Here is a 20721-nt window from a genome sequence, read left to right on the forward strand (position 1 = left end):
TTAATGAACAGAGATGGCAAAACTATAGACTGTGACAGTGCCGCTAGAATTTTCCATGACAACACACAGCGCATTCGCCAAATAATTTTTCGAAAAAAAAAAATCAGAACGTTTGGGGGAAAATATTTTTTCGAAACTTTGCTTCAAATTCTTTTTTTTTTTCCTTTTGAAACTTTTTTTCGAAACTTTGTTTCACATACACAAGTGAAAGGAGAAAAGAGAGGAAGAGAGGGTAGAACAGAAAAGCCGTAAACACAGTTGATTAAAGCAGAGCATACAGTATACTAGAGTCCTCATCAAGTAGCCTTCTTATCAATGATGCAACTCTCAAAAAACTTAAGAAACTTTTTTCAAAACTTTTTTTCGAAAATATATTTTTTAACCTTTTGAAACTTTTTTGGTCAAAACTCCTGAAAACTCTGCTAAAATATGTTCTGCATGTATTTGATGATTATGGCCTCATTTGCGTCCTATTACTTTTCTTTAAATATTACACAAAACTATCTGTATGGCTCTGTTACTACCAAACTGCTTTCCACCTTCTCGTTGCAGACAGCACGATGCAGAGCTGTGGTATGATCTAATGTCATCCAAATGTTTAAATGGATCACTAGCTGGATAAAAAAATACGTTCAATAAGTAACAAATTAACAGCTTCTGTTTAGATATTTGCTGACATTTGAGAAAACCTCCTTTAACTCTTGCATTAATTAATCGCCCTAGGATACCACGTTCGATGATTTAGCAATCAACTACTCTAGACTTGAGTGGGGAAGCGGAGTTTGGGGAGAAGGAGGGTTTGGGAGCAGATGTGTCCACATCACCTATCGCTGGTGTTTAAATTATAGTCGACTGTTCTTCTTGTGTAGCCTACATTATAATCTGGTCGGAGTAAAGTTCTCAACTAATACGTAAGACAACTTTTATTTCAAAATATCATGTACTTAAAGTAGCATGCTTCGAAGCTTCAAGCTCCGTAGCTGAACATGGGCTCTGTCTATTTCCTGGACGAAAATATTGCCCAAACTGTGTCACAGCATAATTGGAATACTAGCCAATATATTTTTGTAGTGCATGATTTGCACTAGGCTAATTCATTAAACTTTAATATGCATGTGAGTAACATCGATTTAATGTAAACATATACACGTATCGCATAATATGAAGTAGTAATGTAAACATTTTGCTGAGATAGTTCGCTCCAGGGAATAGATGGCGCAAACGGTTAATCTTATATTTGTGTGAATTCAGAACTGACCCAGCTAGCGCTAGTTAGTTACCAATACAGTTGCATATCAGCATATCCATACGTCCGACCTTAGTGTCTTCCTACTTTACTGTCTTCCTAATTCTACCAGTCAACCAGCTTTAGCCCAGAGAACCTTAATACATTAGCTTTTACTTATATGAGAAAAGTACAGAGCGAGAGGGAGGAAAGAGTGTCTCTTCGTGTGAGTGGTCTCTAGGAGGCCACTGTGCAATAATCTAGCTCAGTGCTTCGGTCCAACGGGAAGGATTGTGGTGAATAATTCATGGGTTTTGCTGTCCCAGATTAGTTTACACTTCTTGGCACCCTGAGAAAAACAGGGAAGAGCAGTTCTGTACTCCCTTCCCCCGAGTCCGTTTTAGTTTTTTATTAGATCCAAGAAATGTAATATTGTCAGACATTATTTGTTGAATAATTCTCTCTCACATTCTCTCTCTCTCTCTCTCTCTCTCTCTCTCTCTCTCTCTCTCAGATTTTGGGCTCATTATGAAACAGAGCAGGAATCGCCAACATTGACAATAAGGAGCTGTCTCGTTTGGGGCTGAAGTCGGGCCTCCAGTTTCTTAGAAAGAGAAGGAGGGGGAGAAGAAAGGAGGAGGAGCAGGAGTGAAAGAATGGAGCATGCCCATAGTCTGCTCCTGGACGAGGAGGCCTGCAGCCAGCTGGGGGAGCACCAAAGGGCAGAGTTTGTCTTCGAGTGGCTCCGCTTTCTGAAGAAGCTCCTTCCTGCTGCCGACAGGGTGAGGAGAAAAAGAGAAGGGTAGGAGTGGAAGAGGAAAGGAGGGGCGGGCGAGATTAAAAGAAGAGGAAGCACAGGGTGGGAGGAGAAGAGGGAAATGGGTATTTGGAGGAAGAGTGGAAGGAAGAAAGGAAAGGTTGATGGAAGATGGGAGCAGAGGTTAGACTGGGTGATGGAGGACGGTAGGTAAGATCCATCATGGAGAGGAGTGGTGGGGAAGAACAAGAGAAGTATAGCGTCTGGAGGTGATGAGCTATGGGAGAGGATGATGGGGTGGAGTGGCAGTCAGGCAGGCAGTGAATGAGAAGAGAAGTATAGCGTCTGGAGGTTATGAGCTAAGGGAGAGGATAATGGGGTGGGGTGGAGTGGCAGTCAGGCAGGCAATGAATGAGAGAGGTGAGGAATATAACACTTGTGTTTGTTTGTTTTTTAGGCGGATGTGAAACAGAACCAGAAGCGCTTGGTTGAGCAGCTGACTTCGGTTCTGACAGGCTCCCCAGGCCCTCCGACACGTTGGGTGTTGGCTGACTGCCTGGCCCTGCTCTACAAGCTAGGGGACTCCCTCTCTTCCAGTCTCACTGTCGACAAATGCAATGACATCATTCGCAGCAAAGATGACTCTCCCAGCTTCCTGCCCACAAGACTGTGAGAACTGGAAAACAACCACTAAATAAAAATACACGTCTATAACCACCTGCAGCCAGAGTAACCTACAATAGCAGGACAATATATCATGTAGTTCAGGAATTTGTTTGTTGAAAACTTCATACATCTACAGTTACTGAATGCACATAATCAATACTCCAGAAATTAAACTCCAACTGATATCACCTTTCAGTGTTACATGCCAAATATAAATAGTTCTGTCAAAGTATATCTCAATATGATGCCAAATTAGCCTAGTGATGTAACTGTGTGTGTGTGTGTGTTTAATCCCAGGGCTGCCATCGCCTGTCTGGGAACCCTCTATGAACAGCTGGGTCGCATGCTGGCCAACTCCTTTAAGGAGACCCTGGGGAACCTGCTTAAGGCCATGAAGAATGCAGAGGTGGGTGTTAATGAGGAGGTTGGTGCAGGTGGTCGTAATGATGGTGGAAATGATGAGAAAGACTATGCTGATGGTGTGGATGATGGTTACCTTAGTGATGATGACCCCAGTCGCCTCTGCTCTAGTCCCAGGGCCGGTATGAGATCATGCTAAGCACGGAGAAGATCCTGCGTGGGCTTGGCGTGAGCGCCGTTCCATGTCACAGGGACATCTACAAGGCCACACGCATGTGTCTGACTGACCGCTCCATGGCTGTGCGCTGCGCTGCCGCCAAGGTAGCAAGCCCATCCTCCCCAGACTACCACTGTGTTGACTTTGATGAAGCGCTTCACATGTTTGCATTGCTGGGATGATATTTTCTGTATGTTCATATGTATCTTTCAGTTTAACTGTGAATGTAAAATCAGTGTCCTTCATATTAATGTGGTCGAGATACTTACCTATGGTCAGTTCTCTAACAGGCGCATGTATAACTGACACTCACCGTCTGCTTATCATCAAACACATAATGGTTTGGTATTGTCTCCGGTGTCTATCTGGCTTAATGTTACTGTTGTGGTCTCTCCAGTGTCTGCTGGAGCTGCAGAGGGAAGCAGTATTCCTGTGGACCTCAGAGCTGGAGAACGTTGCCACGCTCTGCTTCAGGGCCTTCGAGGGCTCCAACTATGACGTGAGGGTGGCTGTGGCCCGGCTGCTGGGAACCTTGCTCGCCACGGCCGTGGAACCCAAACAGCCCACCGGTAGGTTCCAGTACAACCTGTACAGACATCTGTAAGAACCTGTAGACATTCTGGAACACTTGTTGAACATCTGGGTGACGCTGCTCATAATAGAAGAACCAGCTAGCAATAATGCGTTCTTTTTTATTACCACTATCACCAAGCACTGAGCAAATACCCACCCCTCCCCAGAAGATGCCCTAATCCAATAGCAACCATTTCCTTGATGATAACTGGAGGAGTGTTTGAGTGTCTGTAGACCTGGCTTCTACCGCCATATTGTCTTGTTTATTTAAATGCCTTGGTATCCCGGACAACGCTTCAGTCTGTGTTTTGTGTGTTATCCACCCCTGCTTGAACCAGCAGCCCTCAGGCAGAGCTCCAAGCGGACCTCGTTGGAGGAGGTGATGGACCTGCTGACAGGTGGTTTCCTGCGAGGGGGGGCTGGCTTCCTGCGAGCCAGTGGAGACATGCTGAAGGGAACAAGCTCTGTCAGCAAGGACATCAGGATAGGTGTCACCCAGGTCTGCACTCTAGAAGCCCACTAGTGAAGCACTCCTAACCCCTACCACTAGCCTGGACTAGGCCCCATCACATTGACCTGATAAGTACTGTGCAAAAGTCTCAGGCAATGTTTTATCAGAATGTTGTCTCAAATATATCAATGTTTCTTGTCTTCTGTATTTGTGCACCTGTATAAAAGTGCAATGTTGCAATGTTTTTTTATTTATTATTATTTTTTACTCTTTTAAGTAAAAAAAACCATTAGTGTTTTTTTTTTTTTATAATTCTTTTGTGCCTAACCCTTTTGCACAGCATTGTACATGACTTACTGTACTTTCTAACCACTTCATCCATGACCACTTCCTCTCTAACACCCATCTCTCCTTCCATCTTCCCAGTCTTGCGTGGTGTTCATTTCCTGTCTGGGCGGGGCCTGGCTGGAGGCCAACTTCCCCGTGCTCCTGTCCCTGCTGATGGTGCTGGTGTCCCACGGGCGCGCCACACAGACGCCCGCCGACGCCGTGGTTTGCCGACGCTGCGTGTCCTTCGTGCTGCGTGCCAGCCTGGGCTCCCTGCTGGGGGAGAAGGCTCAGATCGCCGCCGCTAAGGAGATCTGCCAGGCCGTCGGCAGGCAGAAGAGAGCCATAGGTGAGGTGGCCTGGTCTTGACTGTCTGAAAGAGCTTGATTCAACACTACATTTACATTTAGTCATTTAGCAGACGCTCTTATCCAGAGAGACTTCCAGTCTTGCAGAAAAATAATGTAGCCGTCAATGGTTGAGAGGCTTTTCTTAAGATGAGATTTAGAAGCCAGACCATACATTGAATGCTCACTGGACTTGGGAGGTTTATTATCCCAACGGAAATAAAGGCACACAACCAGCTGTGTGGCAGATCACTGTGTTTGGGGATTAACGATGTCATCTCCTCTAAGATGCGGCGATGAGTGATGGGAACATGGAGACTCGGGTCAGTCCTGCTGACGTGGCTGCCAGTCAGCATGTCCTGGTGTGTGCCCTGCTGGAGCTGGGAAGTCTGGTACAGGGACTGGGGTCCACCGCAGCCCCACTCATCACAGACGCCAGCACGGGTGATTAAACACACGCAAACCCACACACACACACACAAATATCCTGGTGTTTAGGGAGTAAGAACACCAGAATGGGTGAAAAGCGGAAACATTGCTTGCACAAACATCCTGTTTGTTTTCCTGAGATAGATTACTGTTACACTGTATTATTTATAGATAAAACTGTATTCTGCCGAGTCTGTAATGGGACAGAGAGAGAGAGAGGGGAGGAAGAGTGATTGAAGGCAGAGTAGGGACAGACTGGGAGAGCAGGAGAGGAACGTGACACAGCAAGGGAGAGTGGAGATGACACGTGGTTAGAATAGGGTGATTAATGGGTCAGAGTTCTGCAGAATCAGCTTTGTCAGCAACAAAGAACATTGGTGTTTATCTTTTATCTTTATCCATGGCCTGCATATTAAGGATACGTGGAGGGACAGAGATCAGTACCAGAGACACCGTAGATGGAGAGAATCTACACTTTAACCGTTAACACTTTACATATTGTGTGTGTGTGTGCGTGTGCGCGCGTACCTCTGCCCCCCTCCAGCCGTGCTGGACACGGTCATCTCCGTCTTGCTCCACCCCAGTGCGTCAGCTCGTCTCGCTGCTGCTTGGTGTTTGCGCTGCGTTGCCGTGGCGATGCCGTCCCAGGTCGCCGTGCTACTGGACCGCTGCGCCGAGAGGCTCGCCGCCCTCAAGTCCTGCCCCGAGGCTGTGGCCGGGTACAGTGGCGCCATCGGCGCCCTGCTGGGCGCCGTGCAACACTGCCCTCTGGGCATCCCCCACACTAGAGGACAGGTAGGGCAGGGAACGACACCGCCACATGCTCTTACGGCTACGCTTTGGACCCTCTTGAAGAACTCTGTGTGTGTGTGTGTCTAGGTGGTGTTGGGCCTGGCTGAGGACCTCCTCCGCTCAGCCACTCAGAACAGTCGGATCTCCATCCCGAGGACTCAGGCTGGCTGGCAGCTGCTTACTGCTCTCTGTACCCTTGGTGTGTACAAAACACACACACACACACAGTTTCACTCTTCAGACGTTGTTGACGTGTGAGTGGGGTACAGCACACAGTTTCACTCTTCAGACGTTGTTGACGTGTGAGTGGGGTACAGCACACAGTTTCACTCTTCAGACATTGTTGATGTGTGAGTGGGGTACAGCACACAGTTTCACTCTTCAGACGTTGTTGATGTGTGAGTGGGGTACAGCACACAGTTTCACTCTTCAGACGTTGTTGACGTGTGAGTGGGGTACAGCACACAGTTTCACTCTTCAGACATTGTTGATGTGTGAGTGGGGTACAGCACACAGTTTCACTCTTCAGACGTTGTTGATGTGTGAGTGGGGTACAGCACACAGTTTCACTCTTCAGACGTTGTTGACGTGTGAGTGGGGTACAGCACACAGTTTCACTCTTCAGACGTTGTTGACGTGTGAGTGGGGTACAGCACACAGTTTCACTCTTCAGACGTTGTTGATGTGTGAGTGGGGTACAGCACACAGTTTCACTCTTCAGACGTTGTTGATGTGTGAGTGGGGTACAGCACACAGTTTCACTCTTCAGACGTTGTTGATGTGTGAGTGGGGTACAGCACACAGTTTCACTCTTCAGACGTTGTTGACGTGTGAGTGGGGTACAGCACACAGTTTCACTCTTCAGACGTTGTTGACGTGTGAGTGGGGTACAGCACACAGTTTCACTCTTCAGACGTTGTTGACGTGTGAGTGGGGTACAGCACACAGTTTCACTCTTCAGACGTTGTTGACGTGTGAGTGGGGTACAGCACACAGTTTCACTCTTCAGACGTTGTTGACGTGTGAGTGGGGTACAGCACACAGTTTCACTCTTCAGACGTTGTTGACGTGTGAGTGGGGTACAGCACACAGTTTCACTCTTCAGACGTTGTTGACGTGTGAGTGGGGTACAGCACACAGTTTCACTCTTCAGACGTTGTTGATGTGTGAGTGGGGTACAGCACACAGTTTCACTCTTCAGACGTTGTTGACGTGTGAGTGGGGTACAGCACACAGTTTCACTCTTCAGACATTGTTGACGTGTGAGTGGGGTACAGCACACAGTTTCACTCTTCAGACGTTGTTGATGTGTGAGTGGGGTACAGCACACAGTTTCACTCTTCAGACGTTGTTGATGTGTGAGTGGGGTACAGCACACAGTTTCACTCTTCAGACGTTGTTGATGTGTGCGCTCCTCAGGCCCAGCGCTGGTGGAGCACCACCTGCCCAGGCTGCTGCTTCTGTGGAGGTGTGCCTTCCCTCCCTCCATCAGGGAGCTGGACATGGAGCTGCGTCGTGGGGACTACTTCACCTGGCAGGTCACCCTGGAGGGCCGCGCCGGAGCGCTCTGCGGTGAGAGAGGCCCTCGTCCCTGCGTGGGGCCCACACGGCTCTCTGTGTGTGTCACCTGTGAAGATTCACCTTGGTTTAGGAGCACCACTGACCTTTTTTTGTGCGACCTCCCCTGCAGCTATGAGAAGCCTGGTCGCTCACTGTCCTGACCTTCTCACCGATGATGTCATCAGCCGGATGCTGACTCCATTGGCCTGTGCCGTGGCACTGCTCACTAAGTGAGTTTCCCATTGGTTGGTTTCCTCACATAGGAGCTAATGCGATTGGCTGGACTCCATCACACCGAAGGGATATCCTGTCTGTGGGAATACGGTGGGGTTGCTGAGGTTTGCACAGCTAACCGGGAAAGGAGCTAAAAGTAGCAGATGAGATCGATAACATTTGGAGGGCTGCCAGAATCTCACTTAACCCCTAATTAAAGATGTGCGCTGAAGGACGTAGCCTTTAAAATGAGATCTCTGTGCATGCTTCCAGGGTACCTTCTCTCATCAAATCTTATGGGAATCAGATAAAGGCGTCGTCCGTTGTCTTCAGACTGAGAGTGTATGAGATCCTGGCTCTGCTGCCTCCAAAGATCTATGAAGGTGAGTCTTTGTGTGTGTGTGTGCATACTCTTCTGATCAGAAGAAGAGATCAGAAGATCAGAAGTTTTAACAGTCCTGTTGGGAGTCAAAGTTGGTCTCAGTCCTCCTGGTGAGATGCAGGTTCTCCTGTGTGTCCTCCTGGTGAGATGCAGGTTCTCCTGTGTGTTCTCCTGGTGAGATGCAGGTTCTCCTGTGTGTCCTCCTGGTGAGATGCAGGTTCTCCTGTGTGTTCTCCTGGTGAGATGCAGGTTCTCCTGTGTGTTCTCCTGGTGAGATGCAGGTTCTCCTGTGTGTTCTCCTGGTGAGATGCAGGTTCTCCTGTGTGTTCTCCTGCAGAGAGTTTTGGGGTGGTGGTGAAGCAGCTGGTGCTGGACCTCACGGCCCAGGAGAACTCTGGCTGTTCGGAGCTCACTCTGATCCCCCCCCTCTGCCACGCCCAGGACCTGGCTCTGCTGGGGCCCGCGCTGCAGGACATGGACCAGAGATACATAGAGGAGCAGGTGTGGCTGTGCGCTGTGTGTGTGTGTGTGTTTGCTTCTGGGAGTCATAGGAGTGTGTGGTTGTAAGTGTAGGTTTTAGTGTGCATGTGTGTGACCTAATACCACTCTCCTCCTGCCACTTTGTCCCAGCTGCATGGCAGCAGTGTCGGAGGAGGTACTCTGGAGTATGACCCCTTCACCATCAGTCTGAAGCACGAGGAAGTGCCCGCCCCCCTGTCCCCTGCAGCCGCCCTAATCTCTGCTGCCGTCCAGCTGTTTGGAGTCATCTTCCCCCACATCATCATCCCTCAGAGGTGTGTGTGGCTCAGACTCGATCCTCAGCCCCTGCCTTCCCAAATCATCATCCTTCTCTCACTGGACTTCAGCAGGAGTGACACACTACTGACACACCCCGTTAAGGAGAGCTCTCCAGTGATATTTTTTCACAAATGTTTTCTTTCTTATAACTTTCAAAACGGCTCTACCTTTAGAATATTTTTTCCCCCCCCCCCAATATTTTTTTTCATACTTTAGTTTTCATTGGTTTGGCGGCCCACCTGTATTACCCTAGCAGACCACTAGTAGGCGTTGGCCCACAGGTTGGGAATCGCTGCACCAGACCAAGCTCTACAAGACAATACCAGACTGTCATCCTTTAACATCGTGCCAGCCCTGTGCCAAATTTGTTAATCGCTCTTTTTCCTTCTCATTCACGCTCTCTGTCATTCCCCTCCTGTGTCTTATATCAGGAGTCAGATTCTGGAGCAGTTCATTGAGACAGTGACTCAGCTGAAGGGAGTGAGACAGCAGATCGTCCAGACCCATGTCTCTGCTGCCCTCTGCAGTGTTCTCAAGGTACTGCATGCTGCTTCTCTGTGGGGCAGTTCTATTGGCACATTTACATTTATTCAGACGCAGATGCTTTTATCCAAAGTGACTTCCAAGAGAGAGCATTGTGGGTAACCAAAAACATGAAGCATACATTGTGAAAAGCAAATAAGTGCCAATAGGTGGAACCAGATAAGTCTTTTACACTGAGAACACAGGGTGAATAGATTTCCCTGGAGGCCTGAGGCCTGGAAAAAAAGTTTTGGATGCTTGGAAAAAGAATTGCAACAGACAAGACTAATCAAACTACTAATCAAACTAACTCTTCCCACCATCTCTCTCTGTCTCTGTCTCTCTCTGACTGTCTCTCCCTCTCCCTCCCAGCTTCTGGGCTCCAGTCGAGGTACACTTGGTCCTGAGGAGGTGCGGCGTCCTGCCCTGGCCCTCCTGGTGGGGGCGCTAGAGAGCAGCAGCTCTGTGCTGCGCTGCATGGCAGCCGAGGGCCTGGCTCGCCTGGTGCAGGTGGTCAACGACCCGGGCTTCACCGTCTCCATGACGCTGAGCAGCTTTGACAAGTTAATAGACACCTTATCACTAAACACACACACACAGTCTAACCTGCTTTACCGTAAAAGAATTGAACCTGTCAAATTGGTGACATACAGACATACGCAAGAACTGGCATGGGAGCAGGTTAGGTTTTGTGGATAGTTTGTTCCTTTGTGTAACATGGGCAGCTTGTTCATTGTGAAGCATCTACAGTATATACTTCATTTTCCTCAGTTCTCTCCGTTTGGTCGGTCTGTAATCCTGGGTTATGTTGTTTAGCTGTTGTCAAGGCTAATCAGACAAGCCGTGTATATTACACATGATGAATGGAGAGCTCCCTGGGGTTTATTGTTTGCACCTTCCTGCCACAGTAAATTCTGTGTTTGTGCAACATACGTGGCAAATAAATCGAATTCTGATTGTGATCCATCTCCCTGGGCTGGTTGTGTCCCTCAGGCTGAAGAGTGCCAGGGATGCGGTGACGCGCACGGGTCATGCTCTGGCCCTGGGGACTGTCTACCGCTATGCAGGGGGCATCAGCTCACCCCAGCATCTCAGTGCCTGCGTGGGCATTCTCTTTACCCTCTCCCAGGACAGCACCTCACCTGAAGTCCAGGTAGAACGCAGAAGACAACATTGGATTTGATCTAGACAGAATTATACGTGTGTAGTCCTTTTTTTTTTTTTTTACAAGCATCGTCATCAAGGGGCTTCACATACGCCCACAGAACTGCACCTAAACCAACCCAATGATGTGTTTTTGCTCCATATAAATACAAACACAATTGTGTAAAAAAAAAAAAGTGTATACATATAAAATAATATAATACAAATACACATGCACAATGTTTAACAGCATGTGTATGTGTTCCATGCCAGATGTGGGCTCTCCACTCCCTGTCCATGGTGATAGACCTGGCTGGTCCCCTGTACCACGGCCATCTGGAGGCCAGCTTCACCCTGGTCCTGCGCCTGCTACTCTCCATCCCTCCCACACACGTAGAGGTGCACCAGAGCCTGGGGAGATGTCTCAACTCTCTCATCACCTCCCTCGGCCCAGACCTGCAGGGTAGGGAAGCACTGGAGCGCTCACTGCAACACTAAACAGGGCTCAGACAGCATTGGTTTAGTATTTTATATGTTGATATGAAGAATAATATGCATGTTTTGAGTTTGAGATATTGGCGCTAATCTTTAAGGTTGCGTGTGTGTGTCTGTGTCTGCTGTCCCAGGTGAGGGCGCATGCGTGTCTGCACTGCGGGCCTCGTGTCTGGTGGGCTGTGAGGTGATGCAGGACAGCCCAGACTGTCTGGTCCAGGCGCAGGCCATCTCCTGTCTGCAGCAGCTCCACATGTTCGCGCCCCGACACGTCAACCTGGCCAGCCTGGTACCCACCCTCTGTGTGAGTAACACCCAGGAACACTCACCTCTCTCCAGAGAAACCCAGAGATGACGCAGCGTTGTCCTGCTCCATTTGAGTGTTCCTCTACGTAGATGACAGTGTTGTGTTATGTTCTGTCCCATGCAGGAGATCATGTTGGATTATTCTATGTTGGTAGGTCTCCTCTTCCTTCTGCAGGACCTGCTGATTCCGTTCTTCATCTGTTGCTGCCAATGGCTTTGTGTTGATGTTATTATTTCTGTACTCACCACAAGGCTGATGTTATTATTTCTGTACTCACCACAAGGCTGATGTTGAGTGTTTGAGTTTCTGTTCTCTGTTGTGTTTGAACTAACCTGAGGAGCTGGCTGGCTGCCACAGCCGATCCCCATAGATGATGTACAGCCCAAACTAGCATCACAGTGTTGGCTAAAACTAACTTTACATTTACATACATACACTTACATTTGATTAATTTAGCAGGTGCTTTTATCCAAAGTGACTTTATTAAATATTAAATAAATGCAAGAACTGGGAAAGGACAGGGTTAGGTTTTGTGGATAATTTGTTCATTATGTGATATGGGCAGTTTGTTCGTTGTGTAACATCTATATACCATCTATGGGGGACCCTCAATATATTTTTATATTATACTCAAACAAAACTGTTCTCCTGTGCCTGTTTGCGTTCTAAACTTCCTTTTCCTCGGTTCTCTGGGTTTGGTCTGTTTGTAAATCCTGGGTTATGTTGTGTATCTGTTAAGAGACATTTTAAATCCATGGTCCTTGTTTGGTTGGCACTTGCTACTTACAACAATGAATTATTTTCTAACCCAACACAGCAGCGATCCCATTGATGTGTTCCAGCATGCTTGTTTGTTAATGGTGTTTAAATACGTCCTAGCATGAGAAAGCCGCACTACTGTGCTTAGTTTGTCAGCTGTTGCGATGTGTGTGTGTGTGTGTGTGTAGGTAAACCTGTGTAGTTCCTACCTGTCCCTGCGGCGTGCCGTGGTAGCCTGCCTAAGACAGCTGGCCCAGAGGGAGGCGCTAGAGGTGTCGGAGCACGCCATAGCTCTGGTCAAGGAGCTGCCACGCAGAGACAACACACAGCTGGGTGAGTGTGCGTCTGGGACGGTCCTCACAACTAGAGCTATTTACATTTAGTCATTTAGCAGACGCTCTTATCCAGAGTGACTTACAGTAAGTACAGGGACATTCCCCCCCCCCCCGAGGCAAGTAGGGTTGAAGTGCCTTGCCCAAGGACACAACGTCATTTTGCACGGCTGGGAATTGAACCGGCAACCTTCTGATTAATCAGAAAGGTCATGAGCCACCTGACCCCCTAGAAATACAAACAAAACAAAACACACTCAGTTGACCTGACTGGTAATCTCCTCCACCTCCACCCAGATGTGACCATTAAAGAGGTGGGCCTAGAGGGGGCTCTGTTCAGCCTGCTGGACCGGGAGTCGGACCCCCGTCTCCGCAGGGACATCCAGGAGACGCTTGTCCACATGATGGGATCCATCTCAGCTGGCAAGCTGGCCCACTGGCTCAAACTCTGCAAGGACGTCCTCTCTGCGTCTGCAGGTCAGAATCAGAATCACAATTTGTTTTTTTCGCCATGTAGGTTTACACAAACGCAGAATTTACTGTGGCCGGAAGGTGCAACCAATAAACATATACGGATCTTCAATCAAAAAGTATAAAAGTACAGTAGTCTAACTAATCCTAGGAACTAACAATTTAAAAAATAAAACAATTTAAATGATAAGAATATGAATGGGCAATAAAGCAAATAAGGTGGCTTGTGCATAGTGCAACAGATGACTAATAATAGATAATACCAGGGGGATTTTGATCCAAATACGAATACTGTGAAATTACTGGGGTGTGCGTTTATCACCTTTTATAATGGAGTGAATGAAATTGTGTCAGAAGTGCCAACTGGAAATAAATCGAACTTACCCTCAATACTATTTTGAGCAGTTTTATCGGGTCCTGTATGTGCAAAGCTCTGCTTTTGTTACTTCTAACCTGACATGGATGTGTGTGCGTGTGTGTGTCTCAGACTCCCGTGCCCCAGTGGAGACCACCCAGGAGGAGGAGGGAGAGAAGGACGACGACGACGCCTCTGTCTTCCACGCCAAGTCGGACTCCAGCGGGCCTTTCACCAACCTGCGCTGGTCCACGCGCGTCTTTGCCGTGGAGTGTGTGTGCCGCATCATCGCCCAGTGCGAGCACGGAAACCCCGCCCACTTCGACATGGCACTGGCCCAAGAGCTCCGCCTTCACGAGTCCACTGGTGAGTCGAGTAGAGTTCCCTCAACAGAACCTTTCTTCCTTGGCAAGCACAGAAGATTAGAGGCATGACACGTAGTCCGACTGGCGACACCGCACATGCATAAACAGGACTTGGCCAAACCGCTCACCCCTCCCACCCTCGTCATCTCTCAGACTTCCTGGTTCTCCACCTGGGCGACCTGGTGCGCATGGCGTTCATGGCAGCCACTGACCACAGCGAGCAGCTGCGTCTGTCGGGCCTGCAGACCCTGCTGGTCATCATCCGCAGGTTCTCCTCCATCCCGGAGCCGGAGTTCCCCGGCCATGTGATCCTGGAGCAGTACCAGGCCAACGTAGGAGCTGCCCTCAGACCTGCCTTCACCCCTGACGCTCCGCCCCATGTCACAGCTAAAGCGTGCCAGGTGGGTGAGGCTTCCTCCTTCTGTCAGGGTCTACAGCGAGGGGTCTCCAACCCTGTTCCTAACCCAACACGAATCCAGCACACCCGATTCTAATAGTTAGCCGGTTGATCAGGTCACGAGTGTTGAAGCAGGTCAAATGAATGCGGTTGGAGCCACAACCAACAGGCAGGTAGCCCTCCAAAATTGGAGATCCCTGGTCTACAGGATCCATAACGAGGGATAGGTTAGTCGTTTTGGATTGTTGCTCGTTCTATGATGGAGCTGAACATGGTTGCCTGTGTGTGTGTGTGGTCCAGGTGTGCAGTGCGTGGATCGCCAGCGGCGTGGTGAGCGACCTGAAGGACCTGCGGCGTGTGCACCAGCTGCTGGCATCCTCGCTGATCAAGGTGCAGGCAGGGAAGGAGACGCCGAGCCAGCTGTACAACGAGGCCACCGCTACCATGGAAACGCTGGCTGTGTTAAAGGCCTGGGCAGAGGTAGGGGGGATGGTGGATGAGTGATGGTCGCTCTAAGTCTAAATGTACATTTATTTACATGTATTCAATTAGCTTCATTCATTAGACGCTTTAATCCAAAGCGACTTCCAAGAGAGAGCTTTACAAAAAGTGCATAGGTCGATGATCATACAATAACAATCAGAAAACATTGTGGGTAGCCAAAACCTTAAATATAGCTCCTCTCCTTTCCCCACCCAGGTGTACATTGTAGCTGTGCAGACTAGCAAACAAAAGGAGAGTTCTGATAGGTTGGCTGATCTGGCTGGACCCCCTCCGTCCAGTGAGGGCTCAGTATCTGGAGCTGGGGTGGCAGGGCTGCTGAAGCTAGTTCAGTCTGATCTGGGCACACTGAGCCGTCTGTGGATGGCAGCACTACAGGACTACGCCCTGCTGACCCTCCCCCAAGACTACAACTCCCAGCTTCCTGCCGCAGGTACAACCCAGCGCCTCTATCTGCCACCACTGCCACACAGCTAACCAGGGAGGTCATTCAAATCCGTAACACGGAGCTTAGCATGTCATTAAAAACACGTTTTTCTGCTTGTCCGTCCTTTGATTTACAATTACATTTAGTAATTTAGCAGACGCTCTTATCCAGAGTGGTTTACAGTAAGTAAAGGGACATTCCCCCGAGGCAACTAAGGTGAAGTGCCGTGCCCAAGGACACAACGTCATTTTGCACGGCCTGGAATCAAACCGGCAACCTTCTGATTAATAGCCCGATTCCCTTACCGCTCAGCCATCTGACCCCCTTTGTTCTAGGTGGTTCTTTCTACACGGCAGAGACGGTGGAGCAGGCCCGCCCGCACTACAGCTGCTCGTGGGCGCCGCTGCTCCACGCCACGGCGCTCTGGCTCCACAGCACCGGCTTCATCATGGTGGACGACGGTCCCACCATCCTGTCCAGACCCGTCACCCCCACCTCCATGGGGCAGTCCACCTCCCTGGCCAGCGTCAAGTCCCCCGAAGACGTCAGCGCAGACCGCCTGAACCTCATACTAGGTGAGATACCTGCCCCCCTTAACTGTTCTCACCTTAACCTGCCCTTTAACTGTTCAATATCTTCACCTTAACCTTCCCTTTAACTGTTCAATATCTTCAGCTTAACCTTCCCTTTAACTGTTCAATATCTTCACCTTAACCTTCCCTTTAACTGTTCAATATCTTCACCTTAACCTTCCCTTTAACTGTTCAATATCTTCACCTTAACCTTCACTATCTAAATCAAGATGCGTCTTACTCATTTATGTCTGTCTTTGTGTGATGTATCAAAAATGTTGTTCTCTTTTGAAAGGTATCAGTGTGGAGTTCCTGTGCTCGCCCCACTCCCAGGACCAGATGGAGAACATCAGTTCCTGTCTGCTTGCCCTGCAGGCTCTACTGGACGTCTCCTGGCCACGGGCCAAGTTTGGCAGCGACCAGGTAGAGATGCGTACCTGCAGTCTCTAAAAACCAGCACAGCTGAGGCTGGCCTAACTGAGGACTCAGGAGTTAGGTGGCGTGTGTAAACTCCTGTGGTTTCCTGCTGGTTTTCAGGATCTGAGTGTGGAGCTACTGAACGTGCTCCACAGGCTGATGGTGACGCGGGAGGGTCCTGAAGTCCAGCTGGCCGTTATGGAGCTGGTCAGACAGGTGGTCACGGCCCAACAGGAGCACGTGAAGGAGAAACGCCACAGCGCAGAGGGTACGCAGCTAGCTAGTCCTTTACCGTCATGAATCAAGCACACATCGCTGTCCTTCTAATCCTGCCTCTGTTCCTCTCAGTGGATGACGGGGCAGCAGAGAAGGAGACGGTTCCTGAGTTCGGCGAGGGGCGGGACACGGGCGGGCTGGTCCCGGGCCGGTCGCTGGTGTTCGGGGCTCTGGAGCTGTGTCTGTGTGTTCTGGTCCGGAAGCTTCCGCAGCTCAGCCCCAAGCTGGCTGGCACCAGCCCCTCAGGCCCCGGTGGCTCGGTCTGGACCCTGACGGACAGCGACTGTGGACTGGTGACCTCTGCCCTCGCCATTCTGTCTGACTTGCCCTCCATCTGCTCCCCAGAAGGTAGCGTGACAAACACACACATGCTTGCGCGCACACATACCTGTGAAATAAAGTCGGGTCATGAGCAGATAAGTTTGAGTGAATCCGTGAAAAGATTGGCTCCAATACTGAATTCACAAGACTCAGATGAATCAGCAAAATAAACTAGCGTTCCTACGCACGATTGACATTCCTCTCTCGTTCTGTCCTTCCCAGGGAGTGTGTCCATCTTGCCCACGGTGCTCTATCTGCTGATGGGGGTGCTGAGGGAGCTGGTGCAGCAGCCTGGAGGGGCCGGAGGTGCGGGGGCCTCGGGTCTCCCAGGAGGACAGCTGCACCAGCCTGGGCCTGGGGGATGTGGAGGTCTGGGCCTGGTGGTCCAGGGGGCTCTGCAGGCCCTGAAGGCTGTCCTCTCCTCCCCCATGAGCAGGGCGGAGAAGAGCAGAGGGTCCTGGAGCCACCTGCTGCGCTGTGCTCTCAACACTCTGCTGGACTGCTGGGACTCAGGTACCATCATTTACCACACGCCTCCTTCGGGCAGAAACAAAAACACACACACACACTCACGCTCCCACATGACTTTATGAAGGTTATTAATAGTATTAATCTTACAAGCTTTGAGACGCGTTTAGTATTTTGGGTCTGTCTTGAGCTTTTTCACTGTTTGCTATGCTGACTTCCCTTTTGTCGCTGCTCGTATTTCCAGATCAGCCAGGGTGTGTGGTGGATGAGGTCAGCCTGCTGACAGCCCTGACCATCTTCCTGCTGACAGCCAGTCCTGAGGTGACTACGGCCGAGCCGCTCCACGCACGCTGCATTCAGCGCTTCAAAGCCTGCCTGGAAGCCAAGGACCACACGGTAGGCTGACACGATTTGAGCCCACTGAAACCAAAGTCTAACTCCTGAGGTTAATAATAATAATATTATGTTTGATTGTTATAGCGCCTTTCCCGAGCTCAAAGTCGCTTTATAATGGTGATACAGTACAAAAACATGGACAAATGATTTTAGAAAAAAAAAAAGGTTGTTCAGGTGTTGCTCAAATACCTGCTCTGGGGCGTTTGACCTGTGCACCTGACCCTGATGAGGGGCCCTGGAGGAGGTCTGACCAGATCAGCACCATTCCTCAGACGCTGACCTGGTCTAAAAATAACTTAGGAAAACTTGAACTTTATGTTATGTAAACATGTTTTTGAGTTTGAGTTTCCACTGGAAAAGCCTTTCTTTCAATAGAAAGAAGCTGTAGAAAAGAATATGCACCGTGCATGTAAAGCACCTTAGCCAATGCAAATGCTTCTTTCTGTATTAGAAAGTATGTAAATCACATGGAAACTAGCACAAGGCTAATTTTCTTTCTCGATTCGTCAATACGTCTCTGTCTCTCTACCTCTCTCCTCCCTCTCCCAGGTGCAGAGCTGTAGCTACCAGCTGCTGACCTCTGTGTTCCAGAGCCAGGGCGGGGTGAGGGGGAGCTACATTCAAGCGTTGGGGTCCTGCGTGGTACGACACCTCCAGGGGGTGGAGAAGAGGAGGCCACAGAGCCCAGAGGAGCTGCAGGCTGTCCAGGACGGTGTCCGGGCCTTGGAGGCCCTGGTCCTCGCTGCTGACGAGGCAAACCGTGAGTAGCTAGTTACCTAGGAGACGCGCAAACCAAATAAATCCAATATCCATCAGACTGAGGATGTCGGTGAGTCTCCGTTGAAACATTCTTAAAAACAGACGGTGAGATATAAGAACGCTAGCGTCACTCTTCCTTCACGTCTGCCTTCATGTGTTTGTACTTCCAGGTCCACAGCTGGTAGCCATCTTGCTACCCATCCTCATCTCCTTCCTATTGGACGAGAACGCCCTGGGCTCCTCCCCGGCGCCGGCTCGTTCCCTCCATGAGTGGTCTCTGAAGGACCTGATGCGTCTGGGCCCTCAGCACCCGTCTGTGTTCAAGGCCCTCATGGCCTCCTCCCCACACCTCAAGGCCCGTCTAGAAGCTGCCGTCAAGGGCAACCAGGAGAGTCTGCACGCCAAGGCCTCCAGCACAGCCCACGGCCCCAGGAAGACTTCCCCAAGCATCCAGCTCAAAACCAACTTTCTGTGAACCTGGAAGGGTATGGGGCTGACGTCTTAAATAAAGCCCCTACACCCGACTCCGCCTAGCCCAGCCGGGCCTAGCTCAGGCCTGCCATCCTCTAAAGCTCACTAGTGTAGGCCTTAATATCATTATCAAGTGATGCATGTTTGTGAGACCAGAGCTGAGGACATTTTAGATCAAAAAGATTTTGGATAGGTGTAGGCAGTCAGTTGTCAATGAGCGCCGCCTGCCCTATCACAGGGATGGGCGGGACTAAATGTGTCTATATGACTGTAGGGTTTATCGTGTGAACGCGAGAAGGATTCGAAATGCAGGGATCAGTAGCCCTCATCAGTATATCATAGACTTGTCACTTTATCACATTAGGAAATGGCATTCACAAATTGTTCCCCAATGGCACAGATTACACAGTGCAGTCAGTAAGTGGCTAAGGGGTAAAGAGTAGCAATGTATAGAATAATCTCATGGTACAGGTAGTTGTAGGGTTTATGTGGCCAGTTTAACCTCTATGAGGGAGCAACGGTGTAAAGACAATGTCATCATTCTCAGATCACCTTCCTCTATATCCATGTTCCAACTTCAGCAGTGAACATCTTAAGAAGTCATTTGCCTGGCAAGCCACAGATGTGGCTCTCTACAGTGCACTTGGAACCACTTACTTGTATCGTGGTACAGTAATAATTCTGTGTTGAGTGGAAATGTGACAGATCTGTAGCTTCCATCTTTATAAGTTCCTTGTACTTAATTCTCTCAGCTGTCCTTGTCAGACTCTGCTATGCAAGCCAACAAAGATCCTTAATGCTACAGACTGTTAGAGCACATTAACAGCTTAGCAGTAACAAGATTGTCATCAAGCGTCATACTGTAGACTTGAATCACTATAGTAACTATGCAGTATTAAGGGTTATGGATAATAGTACAATAATAGCCATGTTGATAATTGAGACAAAAAATACAGTATCCACTCATAGAAGTAGACTGTTAGCAGACATAACTGCACTTATAACACTGTGTGATGGTCAGCATGATACTCTCTTGCAGCTATCTGATCATAATCTGACCGCTATCATTAACATGATGGTCTGTCGAGGCTGCTTAAGTATGGGGTTGGTAGCATGAAGTACTTTATCATCACAACATATTGGCTTAATTGGTTACTTCCTGTTTTAGAATAACTTGAGATCAATTTGTTTGAATTCATGTACTGTATGGATGAACGCTGTCTCCTCTAAACTGAGGCTTTGAAATCAAAAGCATTGGTTGTGGAATGCATTGGGTTGTCATCCAGCATATGAATGTTCACTGATGAGTGCGTAGTTACAGTTAATCATTGGATGATAGTCCAGTCACTAAAGTCAACGCTACAAAGTATGTATCTGCAATAATCAACATCGTCCAGCAGACAGCACTACAACAGATAGGACGATACTGTTATAACACTAAGCCTGTATATCATGAAGTGACTCGGCATTTGTTTTGTAAACTGTACAAATGAAAATATTGGTTGGATATTAACACATGATTTTCTAATGCCAGTGGGTGAATAAAGCCTGATTTTGTTTTAATCTCAGTCTACATTGTCAGTAGTATTTAACATTGCTCTAAATGGAGTGGAATATGATATCATCTGTAACAAAGACTTATTTAGCGCTGTGTTTCTAGTGTTTCAGTTAATAATAACAAACTCAAAAAATAGCGCCCCCTGCCAAATAGCCGCAGTGCTTTCAGCTTCGGTTGCCAGGTTTGATAAAAACGCTTAAATTGTGTGTTTATGCAGTTGGAACAAAGCTGTATTCGAGGAAGATGGGGTACAAATATATGAATTTACGCTCCTTGTAGGACATTATCTGAGAAATAATTTGTAGTATGAGGGAT

The 20721-nt window shown here is 48.9% G+C and overlaps 1 protein-coding gene across 4 annotated transcripts; it reads left to right on the forward strand.

Annotated features, from left to right (window-relative positions):
- The first annotated feature begins 770 nt into the window (after positions 1 to 770).
- heatr5a (HEAT repeat containing 5a) lies at positions 771 to 20411 on the forward strand. 4 transcript variants are annotated; one of them, XM_084679363.1, is made up of 36 exons: positions 771 to 911; positions 1740 to 2007; positions 2440 to 2651; positions 2946 to 3054; positions 3180 to 3329; positions 3623 to 3794; positions 4137 to 4297; positions 4676 to 4925; positions 5212 to 5367; positions 5897 to 6147; positions 6232 to 6343; positions 7564 to 7716; positions 7835 to 7934; positions 8191 to 8300; positions 8637 to 8800; positions 8930 to 9093; positions 9529 to 9634; positions 9992 to 10182; positions 10613 to 10772; positions 11036 to 11225; positions 11389 to 11558; positions 11685 to 11711; positions 12509 to 12653; positions 12950 to 13129; positions 13611 to 13844; positions 13997 to 14244; positions 14541 to 14720; positions 14940 to 15174; positions 15504 to 15743; positions 16036 to 16163; positions 16278 to 16425; positions 16506 to 16781; positions 16977 to 17267; positions 17467 to 17618; positions 18168 to 18378; positions 18548 to 20411. In XM_084679363.1, exons 2-36 carry the CDS (start codon positions 1882 to 1884, stop codon positions 18850 to 18852), a joined length of 6207 nt encoding a protein of 2068 aa, XP_084535489.1. In that variant the 5' UTR covers positions 771 to 911; positions 1740 to 1881; the 3' UTR covers positions 18853 to 20411. The 4 variants fall into 4 exon arrangements, with proteins under 4 accessions (XP_084535489.1, XP_084535499.1, XP_084535507.1 ...); XM_084679373.1 differs by having other exon boundaries at positions 4140 to 4297; XM_084679381.1 differs by lacking the exon at positions 11685 to 11711.
- The last annotated feature ends 310 nt before the right edge of the window (positions 20412 to 20721 follow it).

Source organism: Hypomesus nipponensis, chromosome 3 (genome assembly GCF_054491055.1).
Source record: "Hypomesus nipponensis isolate SF chromosome 3, ASM5449105v1, whole genome shotgun sequence".
NCBI classification, from domain to species: Eukaryota; Metazoa; Chordata; class Actinopteri; order Osmeriformes; family Osmeridae; genus Hypomesus; species Hypomesus nipponensis.